The sequence below is a fragment of the Marmota monax genome, unplaced genomic scaffold (genome assembly GCF_021218885.2).
Source record: "Marmota monax isolate L192 unplaced genomic scaffold, Marmota_monax_Labrador192_F-V1.1 WCK01_AAM20220418_F8-fsc00017, whole genome shotgun sequence".
Classification (NCBI taxonomy): domain Eukaryota; kingdom Metazoa; phylum Chordata; class Mammalia; order Rodentia; family Sciuridae; genus Marmota; species Marmota monax.
The window spans coordinates 14,365,502-14,384,136 of NW_026695241.1; the positions used below are offsets into that span (position 1 = coordinate 14,365,502).

The 18,635-nt window shown below is 37.8% G+C and overlaps 1 protein-coding gene across 8 annotated transcripts in view; it reads left to right on the plus strand.

Moving 5' to 3' along the window:
* Positions 1 to 18,635, plus strand: part of Ston2 (stonin 2) — a 130,972-nt gene that overhangs the window by 33,780 nt on the left and 78,557 nt on the right. For 5 of the 8 annotated variants that reach the window (XM_058577860.1, XM_058577859.1, XM_046440724.2 and 2 more), the window contains exons 4-5: positions 186 to 341; positions 15,700 to 15,897. In XM_058577860.1, coding sequence (XP_058433843.1) covers positions 186 to 341; positions 15,700 to 15,897 — 354 coding nt within the window. The remainder of the gene's footprint in view (positions 1 to 185; positions 342 to 15,699; positions 15,898 to 18,635) is intronic. The other 3 variants (XM_058577861.1, XM_058577864.1, XM_058577865.1) reach the window with 1 other exon arrangement.

An 18,635-nucleotide genomic window follows, 5' to 3' on the forward strand; every position in this document is an offset into this window, starting at 1 on the left:
CAAAATGACATCTTTTTTAAAAAATATTTTTTAGTTGTTGATGTACCTTTATTTTTTACTTATTTATATGTGGTGCCGAGGATCGAACCTAGTGCCTCACATATGCTAGGCAAGCACTCTGCCACTGAGCCACAACCCCAGCTCACAAAATGACATCTTTTTTGCCTCTCTCTTCCATTCTGAAGGACCCTCTGAAAAGATGGGTCTCATCTCTGAAGTGGCCTCTCCTCCCGAGAGCCCCGAGCAGCCCTCACTTGACCTGGCCTCAGCCATCAGCAACTGGGTTCAATTTGAAGACGACACACCCTGGGCCAGCACCTCACCATCTCCTAAAGAAACAGGTGGGGCAGGCAGGAAGAAAAGTTCTATCTTGGTATTCTTTGTCCCACAAGAATAATTTCCTCATTTTTCTGTTTGTAAGGCAATGTTTTCTGGTTTAACTTTATACAAATTATTCGTTTTTCAAATATATTTTCAACACCAATAAAATGATTTTTAAGAAGATATAAAACATGGTTCAACCATATAATAAACATTTCAATTTTTACATAATAATTTGCACCTTTATGTATACTTTTCATATGTAAGTATGAGCTTTTCAGTGAATTATTGAGCTTCTCAAAGGAGCATGGATGATGTGACAGGTCCAACCGGCTTCCACTCTGGCTGGGGATGGTGGAAAAGACCCTTTTTGAATACCTAACATTGCTAAGGCACTGATCTAAGCATTTATACATGCAGTGGAAAGTTATTGAACTCTGGTACTATGGTTCGAATGTTTTGTCTCTCTAAATTTGTTGAAATCAAATCCCCAATATGTTGATATTAAAAGGAGGGAAGACTTTGGGAGGTGACTAGGTCACGAGGATGGAATCCTTGTGATTGGGAGTAGTGCCTTTATAAAAGATACTTGAAGGAGCTGTCCCCACATTTGACAACATAGTGTTTGTCCTTTGTGCTATGTGAGGGCACAGCTAAAATTAAGGAATGGGTCCTCACCAGACCCTGAATCTGTTAGTGCCTTGATCTCAGACTTAACAGTTTCTAGAATGGTGAGCAGTAAATTTCTATTGTTCATAAATTTCCCAGTCTAAGGCATTTTGTTATGGCAGCAGAAACAGACTAAGAAAATAGTAATGAATAAGTACAGAAGTATATATTTTTTAATTTTTAACAGGATACTTTTTTTCAGTACTGGAGATTAAACCTGAGAGCTTTGCATAAGCTAGGCAAGTGCCCTACCACTGAGCAACATCCCAGATCTTTTATTTTGTTACTGTTATTTTGAGACAGAGCCTCACTGAGTTGCCCAGGCTGAACTTAAACTCACAGTCCTTCTGCCTTGGCTTCCCAAGTAGCTAGGATTGCAGGCATGTGCCACCATGCCCAGCTAATAAGATATATTTATTGAATACTTACTCTCTTAGGCACCATGATAAATACTTTAACTCTGTCATCTCATATACTCTTTATAGTAATCATATGAAAAATAGAGCAAAAAATAGGTAATTCATTGTATGAATTACCCCTATACAGTTTTCCAGTACCTTAGCAATGGTCAATCAGATGGCTTTCAATGTTTTTTGTGGGGGAGATGGGGTGCTAGAAATGGAATCCAGGGACACATACATGCTATGCAAGTGCTCTACCACTGAGCCACACCCCCAGTCCCAGCTTTTATGAATTATATTCATAATATGAATTATATACATATTTGTATGAGGAGACTGAAATAGGTAGTGGTTTGGGAATGTGCTCAACGTTGTGCGCTAGGAAGCAGCAGAAGAGAGCTCCATTAACTGACCCCAGAATCTTGGAGCAGCATAGGGTGTGCTGTGTAATTTGTGCCTTTCTCTTCCTTTTGTTGCTGCTCTAGAGCCTTCTGCTCCTTTCTTACAGGGGAGGTGAGGCCAGGCATAGGAGGCGAAAGGTAGGTGGGATTGTGTTTCTCCACTTGCCCTAAAATAGCCATACCTTTAGGTCACTGATTATATTCATAGCATTCAGATTTTTTACATCTTTTTCATATCTTACCTTTAGCCTCATCAAAGATTTTGTGGTTGCTCAAAACTGTTTATATATCAGATGGATCAGTTTGCTTCTCTTCCCCATTTGTTATTGTAAAACTAATTTTGGGGTAAGTCTTAATTATGTTGCCCCCGTCTAAGGATTCTATCCTATTTACAATGGTTTTAATGTATTGGTAAAACTTTATTCTTTAAGGCTACAGTTGCCTATTGACCCCAGGGACTTGCCAAGGGGTCTGTATGGTCAAAATTATTTTCATAGTAATTCTAAGATGTTATTTGCCCTTTTTACTGCATTGGCATTTGCATTGATGGTACAGAAGTAATGATGAGTTAAATTTCTGGCCTTTATGTACTCATAATAAAGAAAACCCTTCAATTTCACTTAACAGTATACTTGATGAAGCAGTACAAAGTATTAATTTTATTGAATCTTGATTCTTCAGTATATCTTTTTTAATATCCTTTGTAATATATTGGGAAATAAACAAAACACTTTTGCTCCATAACAAAATGTAGTGGTTATTTGAAGGGTGCTTATCTTGTAAAAATTGGAGTATAAATTGTTTTTTAAAAATTTAATCATTTAAAAATGAGAATTATTTAAAATTATTTTTAAAAATTAAAACAATGCAAAAATATACTCAATGAAAACAATATCCATATTTTAAAGACAAGATCCAGTTAATACTTGCATGACTCTGATACACTAATCCTGGTTCATTCCAGTAAAACTTTATTTATAAAAATAGGTGATTAACCATTTGACTATAGTTTTCTGCTTTGATTTTTTTGAAATTATTACATTAGAGTATCAGTTTATAACTGAGTTTTTTGCATCCCCTTAAATTTTGTACCCAAGGCAAGTGTATCACTTGTTTTACCCTAATCCCAGCCCTGAAGTGTTCTAAAGATATGAGATTTATTAGTATTGCTAGAAAAAAAAAATCAAGAAATGACAACTTTCAAATGCATGAAAGCATAATTTTGGCTTGAAAATTGCTCAGACATTAATATCCCATCTTTTTCATGTATGAAAAGTTCACTCAACCTTGCCTTAGGAGGAGCCTGTAGGATGATTTGCCAGCAGATTTGATTCTTGATGAGTAGGCAAACAGCATGAATAAGCTTGGTGTAGGACTAGCCCTGCAAGCAGACACACACACACACACACACACACACACACACACTTTTTCTTACACACGCAGTGCTTCTAACCTGTAAGTCTAAGAACCACAGAGGATTCTGCAACAGAAGAGTAGTTTTTTAAAAAAAAAAAAAAAAAGAGGAAATAAATTAAGAGTCAAATCCTAAATCTCCTGCTAGTATCCAGTTTGACTCATTAGTGAACCTACTAAATAAAAGGCTGCAAAATACATTCCTTTTACTCAAACTCCCTAAGTTTCCTCCCTTAGGGTATGTTTAACAATAAGGAAGAGTGGTTGGTAGAACTGAAACCAAGTGATAAGCAGAAGAAGCTAGGCCTTTAGGCCACTCAGCATGGATAATGTGACATTGCTCAAGTTAGACAATTGTTCTATTCTGAAGGTTGTTAGGCAACTCAGACTTTAATTTGAATCTGAAACATCGGGATACATGTGCTGTGTCAATAATACCACATATATAACTATAGTCATTACACAGAAATAACCCTGATGTGCAGCAAATATCCTCTTGCTGATAGACATCTTGAGACTTCTTGCACACACTGCTATATGCCCTGTTCATTGGCTGTGTTTAATTTTGAGATATGATAGGCTGAATAACAGTACCAAAAGACATTAGGTCCTAGTTCCTGGAACCTAAAAATCTTATTTGGAAAAAGGGTCTTTGCAGATGTGATTAAGGATTCTGAGATGGGGAGATGATCCTGGGTTATCTGTGGGGTTGCTAAATACAAATATGTGCATTTTTATAAAAGAGTGCCAGAGGGAGCTTTTGCCCACACAGAGAAGACAATGTGAAGGTAGAACTTAAAGATTTGAAGATGTTGGTCTTAAAGATTAGAGTGATAAAGCCATAGTCAAGGAATACCAGGAGCTATCAGAAACTGGAAGAGGCAAGGAACAAATTTTCCCCTGAGCCTCTGGAGGGAATATGGATCTGCTGACATTTTGATTTTGGCAAAGGGGTTCTGATTTCAGACTTCTGGCCTTCAGAACCATGAGAAAATAAATTAGTTGTTGTAAGTTATCAAGGAAACTAATGCACTGTTTCTAAATTTTTTGTTGTTGTTGCTTTGGTGTGTGTGTGTGTGTGTGTGTGTGTGTGTTGGGGTTTGAACTCAGGAGTGCTTTACCATCCTCTGTCCTTTTTATTTCTTTATTTTGAGATAGGGTCTCACCAAGTTGCTGAGGCTGCAATCTTCCTGCCTTGGCATCCTGAATTGCTGGGATTACAGGCACAGGAACCCAACCTCTAGATTATTATTCTTTTTTTTTTTCCAATTCTAAATTCTTAAAGTGGAACCATTTGCACAAGGCTGAAAATAAGTCAGTGTGGGCCAGAGGGCATCTCTAATAGCACGGCCATTTGTTAAGTTCTATGCTTGCCACTATGCTTTATCTCCAAGCCTTACAACCCTTTATAATTTATTCATTGAATCACTGCATATTAAGTCCTTATTCTCTGCAGTTTTGCTTGGTGTGGGTATTCAAAGACATATTTACTGCTCAGAATATAACAAACATTGAGCTTCTTCCTGGGTCCTCTGGTAGGAAACAACCTGTGCCCTCATGATTTCCTCCATCTGCTTCTAGTTGATAGTCAACTGCATGTCTTTTCATGCATGTCTTTCTACCACAGCATGTCTTTTTGTTGTTAATGTTTTTCATTTCATGGTAGCTGAGAATTTGGAACTAGCACTGAAAAAGCAAAGGAAGAGGTAGGTGTTGAAAGAATTACTTGCCTGAGAGTTTCATTTTTATAGCCAGATCCATCTATTGTCTTTTCTTGTGAAAAATTAAATCAGAACTCAAAGTACTTTTCCTTGTTAGTTATCATTTACTTTTGGAGCTTCCTCAAAGCTCCTACTCAGATTTTCCCTAAACTAGTGGTGCCTACTTAGAAAATTCACAGAAAGGTGCCCAATTTACATAAGATGCGTGGCCATCTCGTGCTGTTTAGTCTAATCTGACAACAACAAAAAATGATTTGTGCATCAATTTCTGACTTACCTACTACCCCTATCAAATACTGTTCTTTATTCATTAATTTCCATAGGTTAGGTCCTGGATCTTTTTGGTGCCACAGTTGCATTTTTTGTGTATCAAGCAAACTTTTTTAGTATGGATAACTCAGAAGTGAAATGGAATTGGGACAAGAAAAATGTTAGACATGCTGTGTTTAAACATGAAAGTGATTTGAAATCTTCATTGTAAGTGTGGGCTATATAGGTTTGTCTCCATGCATGTAGGAGATGAAATTCAGCCAGAGAAAGTAATTCTTGGCCTCAGCTACCTTCCTAATCACACCAGTATCGCCACAGCAAGCTGATTCCTATAATAGATAATTGCAATTTTCAGTTTCTTCCATTCCCTTGTCTTATTTGCTTCTGTTAAGTAACCAGACTTTCAAATCAAATACTCTGGAGTCAGAAGAAAAGAAAGGGTTGTTTTTCCTGGTTCCGCGACATGCAGTATGCCTGTGGATTTCTACTTCTATGAGAAGGTTGAGATCTTGTCCTGAGGGAAATGTGAGAGGGAGGAAGAGAAGTGGGACTGATAGTACTGTTCTATCCTTGATTTGTGGAAGGAAAAGTTTAGCTAGCTATTTCATACCTGAATATCCTGATTTGCAAAGAGAGTTGGGTAACACAGGATATTACATACAAAGGAGTGGCCATGTGGAGAAATCATATCTGGGATACTTCTTTCCTTCCCTCACTTTTTTTCACTCTTTGAAGTTTGACAAATAAAGAGCAAAGAAAAAAAAAAAACCAACTAAACAAACAAACACAAAAGAATATATCTTTTAAGCTGTTCTACCTAAGAATAAAGCCAAGGGAGCATTGGATTTCAGCCTGGAATGGGAATGTACTATTTGTCCTAATTAAAATGCAAGGAGGCTGTAGGCACAGTGGAATCAGGGACAAAGAGACTGTCATTAGTGGCACAGCTTTTAGTTTTATGGCATTTAAATGGCCAGAAGTTGCACTGAGGAGTTTAGAGAAGCCAGGGAATTGTTAGTCCCCACCTTGGTGACCTGGCTACTTATTTTATTGTGCACTGACACATAATAAGGTTGATTGGATAACTAGGAGCAACCATTAGTGGGGAAAACAACTCCAGAAATACTTAAATCCATCAAAGGAACAACTTTCTTTTGGACTTTAACTAGGGCAGGATTTGGAGTGAATAAGTGCCATCGTGATTGGTCTAGGGAAAAGGAGGTACACGATGATATTTAGAAATATATGATTAAAATAAAGTGAGAGCAACAAAAATCTTTTTTATAACCACTATTATGGGAAGGAAAGCTGCATCAATTCTTTGGACTTGAGGATAGTGGGAATAAGGGGGCAAATAAAATTATGCTCTTTAAATTTGTTGTGAATATTGTTTACTCTAAATCCCTTAAATATGGCAGAGGACAAATATAGGGTACATCTCTTTGACTTAATAAGGCGATTTTGAGTTGGGCCATGTTCTCTTCAGAGGATTTTTATTTAGACTTTAAATATAAAATACTTAAACTTTCACACTTAAATTAGCCACCAGAACATTGTTCACATTTCAGTTTGAAAATGCCATACTATGCAGGGTAATACAGTGAAAAATATAAAAAAATTTGACTGAAAATTCCTTTGCTACACCCTGGGCTAGATGCAGAGATATTCTGCTAGATAATGTGTAGAATCAAAGAGTAAAACAAACAAGCAAACTCTGGCAAATCTGTTCAAATTCAGTTGAATCTTCTTACTGTTGTCTAAAGAAATATTTTTGAAAAAGTAACCTAAATTAACTTTTTTTTCCCCCCCACATTGGGTCCTTTAGAAATAGTGATCCTGACTTTTCCTAGAGGAAAACAAGTTTTATTAATTTATAGAAGGCCTCCTCTACCTCTAAAATGTCACCGTGCATCAGGAAGAATGTTGTGGTCGGCTTACCTGTAACCTAAAATGGTTATAAAGATTCTTGCTAGGCAAAGATTTAGGATATGCTTACAAATGCCTGCAGACAACTTGAAAGAGCAAAGTTCATCCTCGAAATCAAGAAGAAAAAAAAAAGGGCACTAAATTAAGGTTTCCTGTTCACTCATCTTGTTATGCACTGATCTTCTTCCACAGACATGGCAATTTTTCGGCAAGGCCAAGGCTGAATTGGACCCATTATGCAGATACTGCAGGATGTGCATAATTACAAATATAAAAAACCTTTCATTTCCAGAGTACTTGTCCCATAGCCCAAGCAAAACACTAGTATTCCCTTGTGCTTCAAACTTCTTCCTTAAAAGCTTGGGCTAAGGCTTTCCCATTGTGTCTGGGGAAGCTAATTATCTGGGCAAGAGAAAGAACCACTTGTTTGGAGGAGGATCAGAAATGACATCAGCCATGTGAGAGGAAGGCAAGGGTGACAACTGAGAGATTTCATCCCAAAGATTAGCCCACTGGTTCATTTCTATTATGTTGTTCATTCTGGCTACTGGGGGTGGGTGGTGGGTGGGGGGTGTCTTAAGATCCCAACCTTTGAGTGAATATGTAGACCAGGCCTTTTACATTTTGCATGCATATGTATTTCCCTCCTCAACAGAGGCAGTCTTATTTCTTTTAATACCTTGAATTGTTCTGTGCTTCTAAATGACATTTCTAAAGGATATACCCAGGAATAAATTTCAGCAGAGCCTTTCCTCTCTGCTGGTCTCCACTCTGCTCTTACCACTCTGCCTCTCTTATTGTTCCGGACAAGTTCATTGCTGCTCTTGCTGTTTTTTCTGCCCTGAGGATTCTTCCTTCACATTTTCATTCAGAATTTTGTGCAAGTGTTGCTTCCTCAAGGAGATCCAGAACATTCTATGCCCATTTGTCAGCTTTTTCATGCTTTAAATTTCTTTACAGCCTGTTCCTCTAACTGAATTTGGTCTTATATTAACTATTTTGCATACTCATTAGGAGGAACTTATTGAGGGAGGAACTTCATTTCTCTGATTTACTGTCTCTGTTAGAATATGGTGTGTGGAACATAGTATGTGCTTACTTAATATGTGTTGACTCAGTGAATGAAAAGATGAAAGGTGTATATAAAATCTATTGTAGTATACCTAAGTGACCCTCATTGGTAGTATAAATGACCATTAGGCAGACCTTGAGTTCCTCTGTGAAATCATTTTTTTTTAAGAGAATAGACAAGGAAACCAGGCCAGCCTCTTACTCGTCATGCCCTTTCTTATTAACTATTATTATCAGTTTATAATTTCCCATTGTTAAAGACTCAATACCTATATACAAATAAACACCCACATGCTATGCATATTGTTTTAGTTAGCTTTTTCATTGCTGTGACCCAAAGACCTGAAAAGACCAACATAAGAGGAGGAAAAGTTTATTTGAGGCCCACATTTTCAGAGGTCTTAGTGCATAGATGGCTGATTTCATTGTCCTGGGCTTATCACTTCATGGCGAAAGTGTGTGGAGGAGGAAAGTGGCTGGGGAAATGGCTATCTGAAAGCAGAGATGGCTATGCTTACCAGGGACAAAATATGTATAGCCCAAAGGCATGCTCCCCAGTGACCCACCTCCTCCAGCCACACTCTGCCTGCCTATGTCACCACCCAATTAATCCATTGAAGTGGAATTAATGTACTGATTAATTTATAGCTCTCATAACCCAATCATTTCACCTTTAAACTTTCTTGCATTGTCTCATATATGAGCATTGTGGAGACACCTCATACCTAAACCATAGCACATACATGTACCACATACATATACGTTAACATATATATTTAAACATATATAGCATATGCATATAACATACACACAGACATACATATCCAAATATTCACATAACATACATTTTTACCTGGGAGACTACATTTTTAAAAAGCACACTTAAAACGGTCTGCTATATTTTTGTTTTATTTAAAGGCACTATAATGCCGTGAGAGAGGGGAAGTGCTCTCAAAGTAAAATTTTCCAGTTTTCTAAGAGGAACCTTAAAATTTTAACTTCAGTATTTTCCTCTTCCAGGAAATGTTCCAGCTCACCCAGGGAGGCTTTGTGGCCTATCTTAATATGCAATGTGGAACATAAAACACAATAAACTACCCAAGCATGCATCAATTAACTAGGGCATTCATGCAAAAAATATTTAGGTGCTGGGAATACAATTATGGAAAAGCTGGACACAATTCCTGCTCTCCGTGTGTTGAGGTTACCTAAACAGTTGGGCAATCTGTTACTGATGAAGCCTTCTGGGAGTGAACAAGAGCTCCTCTGAACCAGTACTGGAGACAGCTGCTTCATATTGCCAACTATGAAATAGCAGGAGAGCCACAAATGAAGAATGGAATTAGATCTGTTTTGTATTCACTGATCGGGACCTTCATAGCACTGAAAAAAAAAAAAAGAAATCATCTAGTCTAGTGATTAGACAGCAAAATAAAAATAAAGGACATGACATCAAAACATATGTAAGTATTTAGCATTTTAATCTACCCAGGATCCCAAAGGAGAAAAAGAGAAAAATATTGTATTAGCTGACAATTTATAACCTTACTTATTTTACCAGTGTTGCACTGTGTGATAGTGCCTGTTCAAGTCACTGTGAGTACAGCTGAATTTTCTTGCCTCATGAAGCACACATTCTGCTGGGGGAGCCATGCCAGAAACACCATAAAGGTAGATGTAGAGTAAGTGTGGTAGGTAATGTGATGAGTGGAAAGGAGGGAAAAGTGAGGCAGAGGAACAGAATGTGGTGAGGAGGTTGTGATTTTTTTTTTTTTAATAAGGCAGGGATTTACTTCTCAAGAAGAAAATATGAGTGAAAAAACTGAGGGAAGAGAAGTGAGTGAACCTAGCAGAATTTAAGGAGGCACCTTTTTTTAAAAAAAAAAAATATATTTATTTATTTTTAAGTTTTCGGCAGGCACAACATCTTTGTTTGTATGTGGTGCTGAGGATCGAACCCGGGCCGCACGCATGCCAGGCAAGCGCGCTACCGCTTGAGCCACATCCCCAGCCCAAGGAGGCACCTTTTATACAGGTCCCTTTTAAGCAGGAACAGCAGGTGAAAAGCACCGAAGGTGGTTTTGTTTGTGATCTGTGACTGAAGCAGAGTGAATGGTGGGGTGGGGGAGGTGAGGCCTGAAGGTTAAGCAGCCTGAAGCGCCTGGGTCCTTGGAGGGCAGGTGGGGGCTTTGAGTTTTATTATGGCTAAAGTGGGAGCCATTGGAAGGTTTTCAACAAGGCATTCATGATCCAACTTCAGTTTGTTTGTTTGTCTTTGCAATAATGGGAATTAAACCCAGGGACCTCTGAGCTATAAAAAAAATTTTTTTTTAAATTGATAAGGCTGTACTCAAACTTGAAATCATCCTGAGTAGCTGGGATTATGGGCCTGAACCACTATGCCCAGCCCAACTTCAGTTGAACTTTATTAAGGCTGTGTTCCTTGCTGTAGTATAGTAGCTGAAAATGGCATGGTTAAGAATTGACTGAGAGGAAGATAGATGTGTAACCACGAAGGTCGAGGTAGGAAGCCAGTGCGTTGATCCAGGCTAGGGAAGATGGTTGCTTGGTTCAGGGTGGTAGCTTGGAGATAGCTGGACATGATTTGTAATCCAAATAAAATTTTTGAAAGTAGAAGTAACAGAACTTGTGGGTCAAATATGAAAAGAATTGAAGATGACATAATGGTTTCATTCTGATCGCTGAAAGGATAAAAGGACTGGTTTGGCAGGAATAATAGTAACTTAGTTTTGAATATGTGAAGTTAGAGATCTAAATGGAGATTTCAAATACATGAAGACATACGGCCAATCTGGAAATGATAACTACCACCATTTCACCCATTTTGAACAATTCTTTTGTCCCAAGCACTTTTACCAAGGGCTTTGTTAGTATTAACTTAATCTCCTAATGAAGTTTGTGCTCTTAGTCCCATTTTACAGGTGAGAAAATAGAGAAGCAGATTAATTAAGTAATTTGACCCCAGCTTCAGGTCGGAGTCCATCCTGTGAGCCTGGCAATCTCGATTTAGGGCCCTTTAAGTTTCATAGGAAAGGAGAAGAGGCAGATTTTGATCTTCCTTTCGCTTTATTCTTTGTTGGTTGGATGCAATTATAAAGCATAGTGATGGCAGCAACCCACTGCTGTCTGGCTCAGGCATCAAAGGTCTGGCCCCTGGGAGAAGAGCCAGATCCAGGCTCAATAAAGATACTTTTTCTCTCATTTCAACTAAGCTTATGGCCTAAGGACATTACTAAGAACCTAAAGAAAATAACTCATCCAAGATTTTGAAGCTATCAAGAAAGCGTATTAGACCAAAGGAGGACAGTTTATGAGCTATAGGAACTTTGCCTGTCCCCATCACATTATTCCTAGTTTCTCTTTGAAGAAGAACAAGTATGAAGAGCCAATGTGAAAATATGAATAATTAGAATAACTTCCTTTTTTGACTAATCAGTCTTTTTTTGATATGTGGTTTTAATGAGTTTCAGTCACTATTAAATATATACAAAAATATTTAAAATGTATATTAAATTATAAAGAACAACACCTAGTTTTTAGGATATTGTCATCACACAGAAGTCCCCCTGGATTGCATTCCTGTCTTCATCATACCCTTTTCCCTCTCCCCTGTATCACCACCTTCCTGAGCTTCATGATAACAACTACATTGCTTTTTTTTTTTTTTTTTTTGACAGCTTACTACCTACATGTGCATCAAGAATGATATAACTTAATTTAGGCTGGTGTTGAACTTTGAATAAATGGAATAATGCTGTAGTTATTATTTTGTGATTTGCTCCTTTAACACATTATTTGTGATCTTTGCCCATGTCATTACCTGGTGTTGTAATTCCTTTAGTTTTTATTGCTCTGTATCCTGCTACATTAATAAATTAATCATACACCTTGATTAATTTATCCATGTTGTTCTTTTATTGATGGACATTTGGGTTGATTCCACTTACTGACAGTTAAGAATATGCTTTAATGAAAATTTTTGTTTTGTTTCATTTTTCCCTGAGTGTTTTAACCTATATCCAATTGAGCATGTGCAAGTGTTTTTTCATATGAAAAAGTAGGAGGGGAATTGCTGCATCGTGGGATGTATTCATCATCAAGTTCATCAGATAATACCAAATCATTTTCAAAAGCAGTTCCTGTTCTCCTACTGACTATATCTGTGGTTCCATTTCCCTGCCTAGGTTTGGGACTGTGATGCTTCTTTTGTCAGAAGGAGGAAGAAAGGAAGGAGAAAGAATACATTTTCATGGATTTCTTTTCAGTTACTATGCTTGAGATACCTTGGGATTTCACATTTGACAAGTAAAATCTTTTACAAGTTCTGGGAAATTCTCAGCCAGCATTTTTTCAATTTTTGCCCCTCTCCTATTTTCTTTCTTTTAGGAGCTCAGATTAGATATCAATGAGAGAAGGTCAGTCTTCCCTCCATGTTTTTATTCCTCTCTCATATTTTCATTATTTTTTTTTATTATTCTTTCTTTTTCTCTCTCATATTTTCATCCTTGGTCTTTGTTGTCCATTCAGTTTTGTGATTATGGTAGCATAGTTTTTCTTCTCCGGAGATTCATTTTTTGAATTCTCCATGTTCCTTTTTCATATTCTTAATTTCTTATTTCCTGAAACTTCTTAAACATAGTTATATTTTCTGCTTAATAATTCTAGTGTCTGAATTATTTTCGAGTCTGATTCTGATTCTATCTATGCCCTGCTTCCAATACCTGGCTTGTCCCTTTTCATGGCAACTTTATTTCTTATGTATTTAGTGATTTATTATTTATATTTACTAGGTGCACATTACTTAGGGACATTCTGCCTGAGAAGCCTGGTTTAAAGATATCTTCCTCCAGAAAGGACTAATATATGCTTTTCTTGAGAAACTAAGGCCACTATTAACTGGAAATATTTCAGCTAAAGTCTCAGACTGGAGGATTTTCAGGCCACAAAAGCAGTTCTAAATGCAAAATCTTTGTGGGACAGGTGATAATATTTTTTTCTCTCTACCCTGGACCCAAACCTAAGGCAGATCATTTTTTTTTTTTTTTGCTATCTCCAGCAGGAGAGTACAAGTTATTCCTAATTTATTCATTCAGTCTATTGGGAATTCTCATTTATGCATCACATCATCTGTTAGATTTCTATCTTGTATTGGCCCTGGGTTTTTTCTCCTTCACCTTCTTCACATGAGACTTAAAATACTCAGATCTGGGGCTGGGGTTGTGACTTAGTGGTAGAGTGCTTGCCTGGCACATGTGAAGCACTGGGTTCAATTCTCAGCACCACATTAAAAAAATAAAGTATTGTGTCCATCTATAATTAAAAAATATTTTAAAAATACTCAGACTCAAGGGTCTCTGGTTTATTCACAATCTTCAGAGTGCATGTGAAAATCAGGTTGTATGCTCTGCTTATGTTTCTGTTTCCACCTTTCACTTAGCCTTTGTTAATTCTTTGCTCTCTTGCTAGCCCTGTGATATGTTTTAAATAATATTATTGCATTTTGCCTAATATTTAAATTTTTCCCTTGGGTATAGGTCATAGGTTTTGGGGGGTTTGTTTGTTTGGTTGGTTTTGGTTTTTTGGTACTGGGGGTTTTTTGGTACTAATTGTTGTTTTGGTTTTCTGGCTAGGAGAAGTGACTGCATCTCTTGGAAAGTTTCTTAACCTCTGAATTTTTTTTCCCTCTGTATGAAATAAGACTATTTCCTTCTTTTCAGAATTGATAGATGAAGCTACCAGGAGCACTGTACCACTAAGTTACACTTCCAGTCCTTTTTTATTTTTATCTTGAGACAGAGTCTTGCTAAATTGCAGAGTTTGGCCTCAATCTTATAATCTTCCTGCCTCAGCCTCCAGAGTTTGCTGTGATTAAGACATCTACCACTACCTAGTAATATAGACTATTATGGAATGATTTATAGTGCTTCTACAAACATGACCAACAAATATTGAGTGCCTGGTATTATTCTAGAAATGGGAGTATAGAAGTAAATAAACATCCCAGTTTCCTAAGGAGCTTGAGTTCAAGTATGGAAGGCATGTTGGTCAGTAATGACTCTAAGGGAAATAAAGCAGAGAAAGGGACCTTGCATCTTTGGAGACAACAGCTCAAGAATTTGAAAAGGAGGTGACGTTTTTTAAAGAAGATGTGAGCTATGAATCCTCCAGAGAAAAGATATGAATGTTTTATAAATGCCTAAGAAAATAATGAATGCAAATTCTTCCTTATGTTATACTATGTCAGAAATATTGCTGTTTGTTCTTCTTTTTTTTCTGGTAAATCATTATTTTTTCTTTGTGTTTCTTAATCTAATTGTTGTTTTGGTTTTCTGGCTAGGAGAAGTGACTGCATCTCTTGGAGAGTTTCTTAACCTCTGAATTTTTTTTTCCATCTGTATGAAATAAGACTATTTCCTGCTTCTCAGAATTGAGAGATGAAGCTACCTAAAATTTGTGAAAGGTCTGACCTTTGAATGGCTACTCAGTAAATGGTAGTTTCCTTCATTTTTGTTCCTTTCTGGTTCACATTCTTTTCAGCACTCTATGGTAAATTTGTAGTGATTATTCTTAAGCAGCACCATGGAGAAAGCATGTGGTAGGTAGTTAACTGAGGACAATTAAGAGAATTAGAAAGTTTGATATAAAGAGAAAGAAAACACACAAAACAGTTTTTGAAGTGGTTTTGAAAGGCTGACTTGGTATTCTGGGATAAGGAGATAAAGCCTAGTTCTATGCATTTTTCCCTTAAAGATATTTTTTGCTGTATCACAGCAGGCCCAGTAAATCTCCATTTTAATATTTAACAGTCTGCAGAGTCTTCAGTTATTGTCAAACTCAAACCAAGCATAGGCATATCACATACATGTACAAATATGGTTTCATATCTATTCTTTTTTAAAATTAATTTTTGTTTTTTAGTTGTTGATAGATCTTTATTTTATTTATTTATACACGGTGCTGAGATTCAAACCCAGTGCCTCACACATGCCAGGCAAGTGAACTACCACTGAGCCCCAGCCCCAGCCCCAGCCCCTCATATCTACTCTTATCCATTAACCCAAACTTGCTCTAATTTTCCAATGTCAATTGGTGAGTTTTTTTGAGATTATTGGTGTGCCACTAAAAATAAAGGAAATGTAAGGAAATGGTGAAACTATAAGACTTGTGTATATTGGGCTTAGATGAAGCTGAAATCTAAATTTAGAAATAAAATTAGATCCTAGAGTAACTCATACTCCTATGAGATTTTCTTTCATTCAAGTATCCGGAGACCTGAGTTTTAGTGCTGATTTTGATAGTGTCTCTTCATGGAGTCAAAGTCAGTTTTCCCTATCTGTATCATGAGAAATTCTTCCTGTATTTCTTACCTTGTATGGCTATTGAGATTTCAAAGGATCTAAGTGACATCAAAGCAAGACAAGCACTAATGATAAACAAAGGACAGCTATTCATATTGTATCCTCTTGGCTTTTGGTCTGTTTTCAGCCCTCCCAGTGACCATGCCCTGCTGGACATGTCCTTCTTTTGACTCCTTGAGGAGATGCCCTCTGACCTCCGAGAGCAGCTGGACAACCCACTCTGAAGACACTAGCAGTCCTAGCATTGGCCCTTCGCACACAGACCTGCAACTTGTCAATGCTGAGGAGCAGACAAGTGGCAGAGCTTCTGGGGCTGACTCAACTGGTAAGCTAGAGTTCCAATCACTTTGCAAATCATTTAACATTCCCAGGTCCTCTTTAAGGGCCTCTTTAATCTCTACAACCAGCCTTGTTTGCAGAATGAGTTCAGGGGTAGTCATCTAGTCAAAAAGCTAGCATCCAGAGTGGTTTGAAATTACACTAGGAAAATGTATAAACAGATTGACTGATTGGTTGGCTGATTATTCATTTTGGGAAACCATTTGACAGCATATCTTAATGTGTTATTTTCTTTCGGCTTGGTATAAGCACCATTTCTGTGGATTTATTTTCTCCTTGGATTACTAAAGTGTGTGATATGCACAGGGCTGAATCTTTCATCCTACCACCCACGCGTCTTGCTTCTTCAGCAGCAGGGAGGTGAATTTAAGTGAAGAGAAATGTTAAGCAGAATGAAGATCAGGACTCAGCCACTGTATTTAAGGATACACATCATTTTGCAGTTAAATGCTTATTCTGTTGTCTTATAATCGGGCTCTATGTTGGTCTGTGATGTCCCATGGGCTCATTTATTAAACTTTCCAGTAGGCATAAGATAAAATGCTGATTGTATTTGCATGTAGAATATGGACCTGCCAACAAGCATTGCATTATGGGTGAGACTTGGAATGGTATTGGAAAGATGTGTGTTCTTTGTTCTTGGTTATTTGCCCCAAAGGATTGTTTTCCTCTGAAAGTGATAAAGAGTTACTGCTAGTTTCTGTGTTGAAGAAGTTATACTTATGTCAACAAAATTTGTTTTTCCTTTTCAAAAATATTGTTTAGGAGTAGTTCTTCAGATCATTTTTTTAAATTTGCATAGCATTTGCCCTCATGCTGTGTACTCTTGGGTTCTAAAAATATTAAAAATGATCCTTCTTGTAGACTAAAGGGTTCAGACAGGATTTTTTTTTGGTATTTGATAAAATTACAGAGTATCCTAGTTCATCACAGGCTGTCTTCACAAACACAGTTCTTCACAGCATTTTGTCTTCATGGATACTTCTTCAATTCTTGTAAATCTGAAACATGATTTATAAGGATTATAAGCCCACAACCTCCTTTCTACTGTGGGGACCAGCTACTGGACTGGAAGGCCCTGGTACTGACTAAGACTGTTAGGAAGATGGGCTTAAGCATACATCTTTATTCTTGTTGCTCTTGTTACCCTCAGCCTCCTTTCCAAGGCTTCCTGGGGAGGAAGTATACATATTGGTTTAGAGTGTCTGATTCCAGAGTCAGACTCGGGTTTAAGTCCTGGTTCTGCAATCTACCAGCTGTGTGGCCTGGGGCAACTTCCTTACTCACCCCCCTACCCCTCACCCGCCGTCGTACTAGGCTGCATCCCTAGGTACAACCCCAGCCCAAGATCCTTACTATTTTTATGACTCAGTTTCCTCCTCTGAAAAATGGAGATAATAATAGTATGTACCTTACTGGAGTTGTTCTCAGCTCCAGTAAGACAATTTAATGCCTGACACAGAATTATAATGATGTCACTTCTTCCCTTTTCTGCTGCAGGGTTCTTATTGCTTTGGAAAAATGCAAAATGGACCCCTCACTGAGGAAAAAGTGAGAACATCTAAGTTCAGACTCCTTTTTTCATTGGCCTCTATACTTTCTCATTAGATGAAGTTTGCTTTAACTCTTGGAGGTTTAAGTGATAAAAATCAATGTCCTAGCCTCAATCTGATGACCATCTCCTTTTCCTCCTCCTTCTCATCATCATCAAACCCAGGATATGGGTTCATTTAACCACTGAGCTATAACCCAAACCTTGAACTGGACATTATTAATCTGTCTCCAAAGTTTTAAATTATTTTTAGCAACTCCCTTTTCTAAAGTCATCTTAAGTGTAACAGTTCACATCAAGAAAACCTCTTGCCTGGTCCCTGTTATTTTGGTCAGGGTCCTGGCAGGAAGCATATGGTGCCCTCAAAAGGGTTATTTGGAGAGGATTTAATGAAGAGAATGCTTACAGAGGAAGAAGAGTTGGAATCAACAAAGAGCCAACCTGGCCTCTCCCTGGCTACACAGTGTGTAAGGATAATGGCTAGGCAGATGCTTTGTGCATCATCTCTGTGTAGAAAGGCATTATGATGCCCCAGGTGAGCCTGTTTCCCTTGGCCTCTGTTGGTTGGTAGTGGGCTTCAGTGAACTGAGGTGCACCTTCTTCTCTGTCATCTGTGCAAGAGTTCTGCTGGGATTTGGCAGCTCTATAGGACATTCTGATGCCCAGCATGGTTGTGGAGGGAAAGACTCTGTGATCAGCCTACACTTTGTTCTCATTTTCTCACCAAGGGTATAATTAGAGGAGGAAGGTAAACAAATCCCCTCACTTTGGTTAGAGTGTGGTATGGAGCTGAAGAGTGGTGTGGATGTTTGCTCTGGGGTTCTGCTCCACAGGACAAACAAATGGCAGGAAAATAGGAATGGGTAAGATTCCCCAAAACACTCTCTTCTCTCTCACCCATCTCTGCAGTTCCCCTTGGCCTAGATGAGATAGGTACAACCCTGTCATCTTCATAAGTCACAGTAGCTATGTAATGCCACTGGGTTTACATGGGTTTATAAACAGTAAGAGGATCAAGGAAGTAAAAACAACCTCTGTCTTTGAAGTCCATTCGAACCAGGGAAGAAAAAAAACATATAAATATTTGCAATAGCACAAACTGCTGTTGAGTGCTAGGCTTTGGTTTGAGTTTTCTTTTACATATAAGAAAAGTGTAGATTTAAGTGTGGGAT